At 30.2% G+C, this 12,706-nt stretch overlaps 1 protein-coding gene across 2 annotated transcripts; it reads left to right on the top strand.

The window, feature by feature from the left end:
* The first annotated feature begins 2,408 nt into the window (after positions 1-2,408).
* On the top strand, positions 2,409-9,272 carry LOC100816023 (probable DNA primase large subunit). 2 transcript variants are annotated; one of them, XM_006585071.4, is made up of 20 exons: positions 2,409-2,701; positions 3,031-3,092; positions 3,199-3,302; positions 3,650-3,731; positions 3,813-3,872; positions 4,015-4,072; positions 4,490-4,506; positions 5,080-5,163; positions 5,263-5,327; positions 5,440-5,488; positions 5,562-5,609; positions 5,702-5,791; positions 5,948-6,007; positions 6,558-6,617; positions 6,973-7,047; positions 7,218-7,303; positions 7,584-7,677; positions 7,768-7,875; positions 8,704-8,765; positions 8,960-9,272. In XM_006585071.4, exons 1-19 carry the CDS (start codon positions 2,551-2,553, stop codon positions 8,719-8,721), a joined length of 1,371 nt encoding a protein of 456 aa, XP_006585134.1. In that variant the 5' UTR covers positions 2,409-2,550; the 3' UTR covers positions 8,722-8,765; positions 8,960-9,272. The 2 variants fall into 2 exon arrangements, with proteins under 2 accessions (XP_006585134.1, XP_006585133.1); XM_006585070.4 differs by having other exon boundaries at positions 2,410-2,701; positions 4,487-4,506.
* Positions 9,273-12,706: the final 3,434 nt, after the last annotated feature.

Below are 12,706 nucleotides of genomic sequence, written 5' to 3'. Positions count from 1 at the left end.
CGTATAGTAGAGAAACTGAGACGTTGATGCCTTCTAAAAAATAATAAAATTAAACATAGTAAGATATTATTTAATTTACTGTTAAAGTCAAAATTATTATTTGAAATAGTATCAAAATTATATAATCAGGGTTAATATATTTAAATGACTATGATTGAACTTAATTAAAAATTATATTTGACAAATAAGTTAATTCATAAAATTCAATCTTAAAACTCATTAAATTCTATTGGTATTCATTGCATTAATGTTTATATAAAAGGAAAGCCAATAATATTTATTATTTAATTATTACATTTTTAGTTTTTAAAAAAATTAGTTTATAAAATAAAGTTTACAATAAAAATAATGTAAGAATTCTTGTATTTATACTAACTATTAGTCTTTTATCATTAATTTATATTTATTTAATTAGTTCTAATTTTAAATAACCAACATTGAATATACCTATTAATAATTTTATTTTAAAATATATATATATATATATAATTTTGATCTTTTTTTTTTATTTTCACATTATATTATAACTTTAAAGTCATAAATTTAATTTATTATTTTTCTAGAAATATATGTAAAGTAACTAATTATAAAAATAAATAAATTTGTGCATAGATAATAATATTAAATTAGTGTAAAATTTTATATTTATTTCATTTAATATTTTTTCCTTCATATTAATTCAATATGTAAAATCAAATATTACAAATAATTTAAATTATTATTTTTTGGTTTTATTAAAATATATAAACTATTAGTGCTGGTTGAATTAATATACACGTGATATTGAGAATTTATGGTTCCTCCGGGTCACTAAGTTTAATGATGTGGCAATGCAATATTAAAAAGGTCAGTTTTTATATATTATAAATATTTATCTAATTAGTTCCAATTTAAATAATTAACATTGAATATGACTATTAATAATTTTATTTTTAAATATATATATATATATAATTTTTATATTTTTTCTTATTTTCATATTATATTATATTATAACTTTAAAGTTATGAATTTAATTTATTATTTTTCAACAAATATATTTTAAAGTAATTAATTACAAAAACAAATAAATTTGGGCATAGATATTAATATTGAATTAGTGTAAATTTTTAAGTTTATTTTATTTAATAATTTTTAATATGTAAAATTAAATATTATAAATAATTTAAATTATTATTAATGTGAGAAGTTATTGATTTTATTAAAATATATCAACGCGTTATTCATGAGTATGACTTTAAATTAATATAGTTTGAATTATAAAATTGATAGATGCAAAATTACATTAATTAAATGTAGCCAAAAAGAGTTGCATTAGTTACATGAAAAATATGATGACTACTGTGAGAGATTCAGATCAATAATAGCGGTGATATTCGATTCTAAAATTTTATCATAAAACACTATCAAATTTTATTAGTACTTGCAATATACGACGTCATACCCTGTTGTGGGGAGTTACGTATACCTAAGTAAGCATGACACGATTTGAATTTTAGGTTCCACTCGGAATATATATGGGGTCGCCATTGTGGTTGTGGCTAACAGAGCAAAGGAATGCTTCGCATGCACAAATTTCTGCTCACTTTATTCGCAATGTTATGTTGTTTTTTGTTCTATCTTTTCTGTGGGGTGAATCCCTGGAGAAGAAACTTAATCAATTAATCAATGGGAGATGCACCGCACAACCGGCGCCTAACTGATCTTTATTATACATTTATACCATTCCAAGATTTAACAATTTATACTTAATTCAGTTAATTGTATGTTTCTTGCCTTATTAACCCAACTAATTACCCTAAAAAAAGACGACTGATTGATAAAGCTAAAATTTAGTAAAATATTCACTAATTAGTGTAATTGGAATCTTAGTTTCTCACATGTATTTTTAAAAATTAACATTTGAAAAAATATTTTTTAGGAATATTTTTAAATAGTTTTTCACAAAAACTTCTTTTCCACGAGGTGATTTTTTTTTCCAAATTTAATTTTTCACTACAGAAAAATATCATATCACCCTTGTTACATTAAAATAAATGATAAAAATATCACATTATTTTTTTATTCATGAAAAACTTATCTAAATATTACTAACGATCAATTAAAATAATTTTATTTATTTCAAAGAAACATAATATTCAAGAATCATGATTGTCGTGTATAAATATTTTTTCTGCTTATCAAACATTTCCTACGTGTTAAATAGAACAAAAGGGGGCAAATTTTCATTTATAACAAATATTTTTAATCCTTTTAAACGAGTAAAATTGATAAATAATTATAATTTAACAAATATCTATTTATTCTCGTAAATATTAATAACTAACTCATGATCTTTTTTATTTTCAATATTAATGACACTACGACCGAGCACGACTCAAAAATAAAAATAAAAAAGAAAAGGAAAAAGAAAAAAGTGTTCCCGCCATTTTGTGTCCCAGGGCCAAATAATTTGGCGCGGATTGAGAACCTGGGAGGGAAGCAACTCGAACTTACTCCACACTCTCGCCGTTGCTGATTGTAATTGTCGCAGAAAGAAGAAAGAAAGCGATGGAGATCGTTCGTCCTCAGAATCGCAGAAACTCGTTTTCCTCTTCCAATGACGCCGTTTCTGCTCCCACCATTCCCCTCTATCGCTCTGCTCCCCCACTCGAAGTCAGGCTCGAGGATTTCGAGTCCTTCGCCATCGATCGCCTCCGAGGTCTATTTTCTTCATCTCTCATCGTATTTTGTTTCTTCCAATTCGAGAGATCTGTTTCAGATTTCCTCTCTGTTCGTGCCTAGAGTTTCGATAATCTACTCTGCTTTTAACTCTGTCCGCTGCTCGCCATATATATGCTAGATTTAAGAAATTCGTGTATTGTCGAAGTGAAGACCTGAAATCTGCAAGCGATTTGTGTTTTTTTCTTTCTAATGTATTAAATTAGTATGAAATCGTGTGTGTTTGCATTTCTTTCTTTAACTTCCGTTGACATCCGACGTTTTTCAAGTTGTTGTTTGTTTTTTTATGGATATTTTTGCTTGTTGCAGTTCTCAAGGGGATTTCTGATGGTATGTCGCGTGGAAAAAAATCGGAAGAAATGGAGAATTTGGTAAAAAGCTCGTGACAATATTGATTAATTAGTTCCTGTCTTGAGATTGACAAAAAAAATAATTCTGTATGGTGGACTATTTCCATGTGAATCACCTCTTGTACAGGTAAAGGACCTGTGGAAAATGAATATGAGACATCAAGACGCATCTCAGGTTCTGAACAAGGATATTATATCACATTTTGTTCTACGTCTGGTGTATTGCAGAACGTAAGAGCTCTTCTCTCTCTTTTGTGCATTCTTTTTCTATGTTGTTCTGTGCCATTGAAAAGAATCCTCGGTTGTTTGACTAATAATGGCTGATCAAAATAAATGGAAGGTTACTACAAATTGAATAAATTGGTAATGATGAGAGTCTAAGACCATTGACTCCAATTACGTGTATTGATCATATTTTATGGTTGTGCAAGTGTATTAATCCTTAATGATGCTATACCCAGACCAAAGAAAGGAAACAGAAAGATTAGTAAGAGAAACTGTTGCAAGAAATCCTAATTATATTTCTAATTATTAAATATATGCTAAAAATGCATAATTATATATGCCTGTATTCCCAGGGAGGACTTGAGGAAATGGTTTCTTTCCACGGAATCTGCACTCTTTCGCTACCGTTTTCGCCTTCTGAATGCTGAAGCTCAGGTAAAATCTGCCTACTCTGTATTGTTTTTGCATTTCAAGTTAAGTACTTATTTATCATATACTTTGTTTATGAGTGCACAGAGAGCAGTCATGGAAGAATTTGACCTTCCTTACAAGGCCGTTAGCAATGTGGAATTTGAGGTAGTCACATGCCATTTGTTTTATTGGTTTGCTCTTGACTCTTGTATTTGAATTTTACCATGAAGTTGATTTGTGCAAAACTAATTTTGTTCTGAGGCACAAATACCTCAGTACCTAAAGAAATGATGTTTTTGATTTTCAGAGCATAAAAGAGAAATTGGGACAAGTTGCACGTTCTATGGGTCAGCCTTCGCCTACTGGTAGGAGCACATTGCTTCTTTTTCTCAATGATTATTTAGCATATTGGTATGGATCAGCAGAAATAATTTGAATGCACCATGCTGGAGGTTGTTGAATGAATAGGAATATAACTAGCTGTTGCTACCTAAGAGCTAAGGCGCATCTTTCCTTCTGCTTCTTTTAGAATTTGTTTAGTATGTAATTATAAATCCACTAGTCAGCTAGCAGTTGCATGGGTTAATTTCTGAAGAAGATATCTAGGGAAATTTTTCAAGTGGTATATTTGCACTACTATTCTACAAGAAAAAGAAAAAATCTAGAGTTTTGAAATTTATGCCTCATTTTTCTTCTTTAAGTTTTATTTCCTAGTTTTTATTACTTTTTCAAATCTAATGTGCTTATGTTTTGCTTGGCTTCGCTTACTTTTTTTGCAGCAGATGCTATCTTCTACAAGGTATGTGTTCAATCTTTTTTTCTTAGTTATGTCTTGTCTTGCAAATGAAGAGATCCATGCACAGGGTGACATGCAGTTCTACTTTAAATATTAACTCAGTGACTGTTTTAAATATTTCTTATCCTTCTTTGTAGAAAATAGGTTCTCTTTTTCAATAAAAAATACCGAATTCTAATGATTCCTCCTTGTTCACAAAAAAGAAAAAGAAAGCAATTAACTAGTTAAAAATATCTGAATCTATAAAAAAAAACTGTTAGGAAATAGTAATTAATTATCCTTTGGTCTCTGTGTGATTTCAAAAGCTTGTTTTTGTGTGAGAGAGGGAGTGATGAACATAGTGATGTCTTCTCTCACAACTTCTAGTTGTGTTCTTTTGGGATCTTAGGTTGAAAGACATTGATTAGTGAATGTTTTGAGAAAGGATAGACCTTGTTATTTTGACAGAGTAACTACCCACGAGTTTGACAGCTAATAGATTTCATTACATCATTCACATATGTCATTGTTATCTAACATTCTCCCTCAGTTTTTGGGTTACAACAATTGTATATCTTTTCTTTTATTCTCATATAGGTACCATTTGAAGAAGTTCCAGAGCTTGTTGCTGGACGGAAGGTGTTTATAAATCAAGGATATGCATATGTTGCAATGAATCAGGTTCACTAGTGTAATTACTTTCTATTTGTTATTGCAATGAATCACAAAGTATTGGTTATAGTAAATCTTTTCTATGTTTCAACTTTGCCTCCTTCCTAGATTGTTTCACTTGTAGCCACACTATTCCGTAGTCAACTGTCAAAGGCACTAATCCTTACAAACAGGTTTCATTGGTCATTTGGATCTCAATAAATTTTCTCACATGTATTCTTGATTTTCTTTCTTTAAATGCAATTTGTGATTTAAGATTCTTAGAGTTTCATCTAATTGTTGCAGAAAATGGACATCTTCAGTTAGAGAGCAAGAGAAACATAGGTTGACTCCTGTAAGTGTGGTTTTTCTTGTTGTATATCAATAGATCCTTTTTGTTATAAAAGTTGACATAGCTTTCTATGTAGATTGTGGAAGCCCTGTCCTCAAGTTATCTGGGTCCTGATTATTCTCAGGTAATTCAAACAGTATATTCTTCCATTTATTTCTGTTATTAGGTATTTATTTGAGGATTGACAATGGTCACTTCGATTGAAAACCTCTGCAGTCAAAAGAATATGCTGATATATCATTAAAGGACATTGATCAAGTTGCCAAGAGCTCATTTCCTTTGTGCATGCGTCACCTATTTGATAAGGTTAGAGATTGGCATTAATTATGCTCATGTGTTTCTTCCTGCTTGATTCATCTGCAATTTCTTTCTTCTTACTTATCTTTTATCTTTTTCATATCGAGTCCTTATATTGTTTTTCAGTTTTGTCTCATGTCCTGATTTATACCACTTTTTATGCAGCTGAAAGAGGATCATCATTTAAAGCATGGAGGGAGGATGCAACTAGGCCTCTTTCTGAAGGTTGCTTTTGGCTTCCATCTGGGCATAATAAAAATATCTGTAGAGTCTAGATGGTTATAAGTTTGAGGTTTTAAATGAGGCTTGACACTTGTTTATTTACACATGGTTTGAGGAAAGGAAAATGATTGGCTGGAATTATCTTGACAGTTGAAGATACTTTCTTTAGTTTCAAGTAATTAATGAGATATAAGTGGAACAAAGTCCGGCACCTTGTGTTGAAAATTGATATTTGTGTTTTTTATACGCATAAATTTATGATACCCCGAGTCTGAATTTTATGTCAGTCTTTGACACTTGGACTCATTTCGTATGGGTAAAATGGCACAATTAAAGAACATGGGTTTATGGTTGTATGATTATGCTTGTTTAGAAATATCATTGTCAAAGTAATACATTTTGGTTCACTTTCATTCTGATTTATTTATGTGTGATTGATGGAGAAAATCAATGAGGTATCTTCATATGTTTACTTCTTGATTACTTTTTATCTGTTTTCCTCCCTTTGTCTTTGTTCTCTTATCTTTTGTTCTTTTCTTGATAATGTAAGTAGGGTGTTGGCATAAATCTGGATGATGCACTTGCGTTTTGGAGGTCAGAGTTCTCTAAAAAGGTAAGTACACTTGTTGCACATGATCTACTGTGGAAAGTAAAATCTGACAATTCCTTCAGATTTCAAAGTTAAATATTCGAAATTATATTTTCAGTTACATGAATGGGGAATTAGAAATACAACAGTTTTAGACTCTGATAATAATTTTTGCACATTATTTCATAATACTTTTAAATCATTCTGAATCTGTATACCTGACTATTCAATGCATTCCATATCTCTCTAGGCATCTTTATATGGTCTTTAAATAGACATTTAATACTTTTAAATCATTCTGAATCTGTATACCAGTTTTAGCTTCTTTCTTTATATCAAATTACATTAATAATCAATCAAATGTAAGATCTCATTGTAGGTTGGTTTGGAGAAGTTTGAGAAACAATATGCATACAACATACGCCATAATTATGGAAAGGAAGGGAAGAGAACTGTAAGTTTTGAATTTCCCCCACTGATTTATGAGATGTTTTAAATATATTTCTGTTACTGATTTCTATTTTGAAACTAGGCTTTGAAACACAAAATTTCAATGTTTTTGTATGCATAATGCATGCATATTATGATGAGTTTCAACAAGTAATATTTTGATGGATGTTACAGGACTACACTCCCTATTCTTGTCAAAAGATTATTTCATCAACTCCTGGAGCTGGAGATCATCATGGTTGCCCTTATCGAAATTTCAGGTCACTCTTAATACTTGTGCTATCAAATGGATAGTTTAGCCTTCTGTATTGGAGATGTGAAATAGCTAGGTTATTGTCCAGTAAATTTTACTTGATAAATGCTTTAATCAAACCTCAGGGAGTAAGCTGCACATCTAATAAGTTGAAGGGGGAGGGGTTAATTTACTAATTTTTAATTATCATTGGAGATGCTTATTCTGTTGTTCAGTCTCCTTACTTACGGTATTCTATTTATTTTGTACGGACATGACATTTAATTGATGCCATTTGAATTTAATAGTGAAGAGAATCTAAGAGCTGCTCTCAGCAGAATGGGGGTAAACAGTTGGGCAATGGAAGATGTGATGGACAAAGTGAAAAATAGACATTATCAGGTAGGTCTTAGCACAACCCACTGAATTTCAATAATCAATTTTCAAAACCTTTGGATTTGATATCTGATTATATGGATAACGTTTATGCAGTTGGCTTGCACCTTGACATTTGAAGCTCTTCATGGCATGACGTGTGATGCAGGGATTAACCATCCAAATCAATACTTCAGTGACAGTCAAAAGATATTAAAGCCAAAGGTAGCCTACAGTTTACAAATTGTAGTTCAAATCAATACTTGTTAATTACAGCTGATATGATGCAATGTCTTTCTTGATACGTCTTTTTTCTTTCTCTTTTCATAATACTGGCCACAAGTATAATCTGCTATAAGCCTACTTGTGGCTTGTATTGTGATTATAAATTTCTTATTAGTATGAATGTGAAAACTGAAAACAATACATCAAGTCATCAATTAATCATGACGACAGTGAAAGGAGTCTTGCATTAAACTATAATACAAGCATCATAATAAGTGACTAGTTTTTGGGGGGCATTTCCTGGATAGATCATAAATTGCAAACTGCAAAGTCCCACCTAATCTCTTATGTTTAATGAAGAATGGCAAGATTATATACACATTACTAGATGTAACAATGTATATAGCCATTCCACATAGACGCGTGTTCTGGTTGGAAGACAACTTTTCTCTTTTATTCTTGCCTTTCAACACACTAAACCTGAACTGAAGGATATGTTTAATATCAAATTATAACAATTTCCACTGTTAAAAAGGGAGATGGTTAATATCGATGGATAAATGCAATTGTTATTATCCCCAAGAGTTCAGCAATACCCGTTGGTTAGGCAAAGTTTCTAACGGTTTTGGATTATGTATATAATTCCCACATGCCACAGTACGTGTAACATACAGGTGGACCCTCATGATACAGTAGATAATATCACTAAGGTGATATTATTCTTTGCTGATGCTGGCTTTGCTGACCTGAATACCTTGTAATCTGCTTTCTGCTCTCTGCTCTCTCCTAACATGATATTTATTCTTCATTGTTATTTTTTTAATGCAGAAGGATTCTTCAGCCTAAGTATTTTAATTATTGCAGAAGACTGGTGCCGGGGACTTTCTCAGGTTGACTTTTGACCCTTCTGTCTTCTTTTTTCCACATTGTTTTCTGTATCTTTCTTGTTCTGTTTCCTTCTAGTTGTGTTCGAAGCTGAAAAAAATATGTAATTATTTTTGTAAACCGAAATAATATATTTTTGCATTCATTAAAATATATTTTGATAAAATAACGAACATTGCACATTTTAAATTTCATGTAGGTGTGTCACACGTCGGTGCCTCTGGTCATGGATTTGCAGAGAGACAATAAGGTAAAATCTTCAGTGTAGCTTCCAAAGCAGTTCGGAGGCGGGAGTTGGCATGAGTCATGTATTATCCTGAAAGTCTGGTTGAAAATACGGCACATTTTAGATATTCTTTTTAGTATACTTTTCATCTTTGTAGCCAAACGCTTGCATGTGATGTAACCCTGTTAATTCAGGTAGGTGTTAAATGGGAAGTATTGTAGCACAATTATGCGATGATATGAAACTGTACAGTATAAAAATGACACTAATGAATCTTGGCGGAGTATCGGATCTTGATGTAGGTTAATCATTTAAGCCTTCCCAACTCAACTGAGGTAGGGAAACCTTTCAAGGAAAGATAGGAGCAATTAACTTTTGATATGGGTTATATGATGCCACAAATATTCGAACTTCCGGATGTTATAATACGCATAGATTTAATCATTTAATTTGTTTAGCCCTGATGCTGGCCGTAAAGTGGTTCATTCTTTTTTCCATGAGATTCATTTGCCTAATACAGCTGCTACATAACCGTTTTTCTGTTCAGAAGTCAACTCAAATAATTTGCATACTCGTACAACTATCAGTAATTGTTAGTAAATGTTCTGTTATTATGACTGATAATTGACATGTAAGTGCTCAATCCATGTTGGCAAGCGTCCAATGAGCAGAAATTTGTATGCATTCGCAGACTACATAGAGTTTAATATGATAGTAAAACAATTATACGCATAATTTTTATTTTTTATTTTTAACTGCTCATAACAAGATTTATAACATATTTGGATACTCTTTTAAAATTATGGTGATTACTTCAAAACCAGTGTCACTATTATTTTTTCATAGTTATTATATGTTATTTTACATTGATCGTAGTTTCATAGTTGATTTGACTTATCTTGTCATCTCAAGCATACTATTACATTGATCGTAGTCATTATTCATTATTTTCATTCTCATTCTCATTCTGTCATGAAAAAGGATCCTCTCACTATATTATATATATAATTTTTGGATTATTATATTATTAAATCAATTCACGTGCAATTTGTGGTGACGAGTTAAGTGACTATAAGTCTTTAAAACCTCTAATTGTACACCAGAAAAAAATTGACAAGTACCAAAAAAACAAAAAACTCTAATTTTGACATGTGAAAAATTTTGTGGATTGCAACATGGATCGAAAGGTTTCATATGTATTTGATAAGTCAAACAACCGTGTAATGCATGTGATTCAATATGGTGAATCGAGGATCTAGAGGGAAGGTCTGTTTACTATTTTCGTGGTTGGCAATTAAACTATCCTCCTTAAGCCATGCAAAATTGCCGGTAAAATTTATCATAATTAAGAAAATTAAGCAACACGCTCAAACCTTGCAATTTATCTCCATTCATTGATCAGGCGCATGTCATAGATGTTGTCGTTGTCAAGTACTCCACCACCTCAGAAATGGATGGAGAAAACTGCAAGTGAAGAATATTCACCAAAATTCCACGTGCATGGAGCACTCATTATGAACCCCATGTCCCCATCATCAAAAGCATATGAAGCCTTTATTATTATTATTGAGACATAAATCACTAAAATTAATTTTATTTATTTCAACAAAATATTATTCATTCACATAACTAGAAATCAAACTTATCATAATATGCTTAAAAAATTCAGCCATCTATCAACTTATTTGCATAGATGATTGTTTATAGATACAAAAGTTCTGAGTAATTCTTGAGTGGACACAAATTTAACACCTCCTTCTTAAGCATAATTAATGAAAAGTTTACAACTGATAAATAAAAACAAAAAAATTAATCCAACCGGTCCATCAGTCAATTACAAAAGTAACAAGTAATGACAAGATCGTTTTAATTGTTACTTTATTTACAGAATGCCTATTTAATTTTATATACTCGTACATAAAATCATAAAAAAGTCACCTAAGACATTAAAAGTGACTTTTGTTTAACTCACTAATGCGAGGTTTCGATAACTTATATGAAGTTCTTTGGTTTAAACTTCAATAACTTTATCGATTTTTATAATAATAATAATTATTAAATCTAGTTAATGATTATTTTTAAATAGTTGACATTGTAATTTTTTTACACTGACAGGTGTATATAAAGTAAAGTAAAAAAAATTGACTTTTGTTTGATTTATTTTATACAACTTATATAAGTTTAAATTGTGTATGTAAATTTATAAATTAGAATGCATTTAAATCTTTACGTGAACAATTAAAATAAAACTAACCGTACTGTCGATTTTAGAAACTAAATTAAATGGCAATTATTTAAATTAGTGACTATATTTGATTTTTTCGTAAAAAATAAACATCAGGATTCGAATCGACTGTTGATAATATTTAGGAACTAAATTAATATTTTATTATATTAAAATCACTCAATAACTATTTTATAAAATCATGAAATACAACTGATGTAGCAATAGTTTTCATATGTTTATGATATTAACCATTCATATATATATATATATATATATATATAATTATATCCAATAATTTTGATCAATTATTATATAATTTATTAATTTTTAATTGAATAATATTTTCTTAAAACCTGACATTTGATTGAAAGTTATTTTCAGCAAAATATCCTCAACTCACATAGTCTTTAGGAATAAACATCGTACTTACGACAGTAAGAGAGAGACATAGCACGTTACAAAGGTTTGTATATTCCAATCTATAGTCTAGAGTTAAATAGTGTTCCTTGTTGTATTCAAAGATCTATTGTAGTGTTGGTGGTAGTGGTAGAGTGAGGACCATAATGGAGTTTTGGATTTACACAACATTATTGTGGCACTTTTCTTCGTTGCACCCAATTTCTTTATGTGTTGGGGTTTGAACCCTTTGTTTTCTCTTAGTTACAGGCAAGTTGAGAGTGACTTTCATATAATGCACATGACATACACATACGGCTTGCATGTGTTATGTAATGAACCTCCATACACAAATAAATGTTCTCACCTGACATATATCATCACCTCGCTTCCCATCCCAATTAAATCACCTTCTTGTCTTCGAGTATTAAATATTAAACCCATTTAAGTATCAAATGAAAAATCAACACCAACTAAGATGATTTATGAAAGGATTTTTATGTGAGGAGAGACGTTTGTTATCGATAAAACTTACTTGCAATTATCAATAAGGATTTTCTTTAATTTCTTTGAACGATAGATTGAAGGATTGAATTAACATATCAAATTAAGTTTCAAAACATAGTGTTTTTCAATTTAAAGAAGTTAATTGCCGAAAATGAAGAACAATTTCAAACCTAAAAAATAAGGGATTATATTTGTTATTATTTGATCAATTTCTTTTTTATTGTTAGTTAGAAATCATGAATGTCCTCTAACACATTATGTCAAAGATTAATTTTGCTGCATAACTATTCTAGAAAAATTTTGTATATGATAAAAATCAAATATGATTTTTTCATTAAATTCATCATTCTCATTCATGTGAGGATAATAAGATTTTACACCACTCTCCCAAACCGACCCTTTTCAATTATTTGATGAATTAACACCCCAAAATTTTGCTGCTCTTTCAATATATATATTTTTATGGAAGTGGCCATAAGAAATGTGGCAAAAGCATTTATTATAGTCATCACTTTCAACTAGCTTAGTGAAAATTGGAATCACTTTACGCTTATGGCTGCAGTAGAAAGTAGACAAATTGAAATTGTGTC

Source organism: Glycine max, chromosome 8 (genome assembly GCF_000004515.6).
Source record: "Glycine max cultivar Williams 82 chromosome 8, Glycine_max_v4.0, whole genome shotgun sequence".
In the NCBI taxonomy this organism is placed as follows: domain Eukaryota; kingdom Viridiplantae; phylum Streptophyta; class Magnoliopsida; order Fabales; family Fabaceae; genus Glycine; species Glycine max.
Note: the sequence above shows the minus strand (reverse complement) of the source record. Positions and strands in the feature narration are given on the sequence as shown.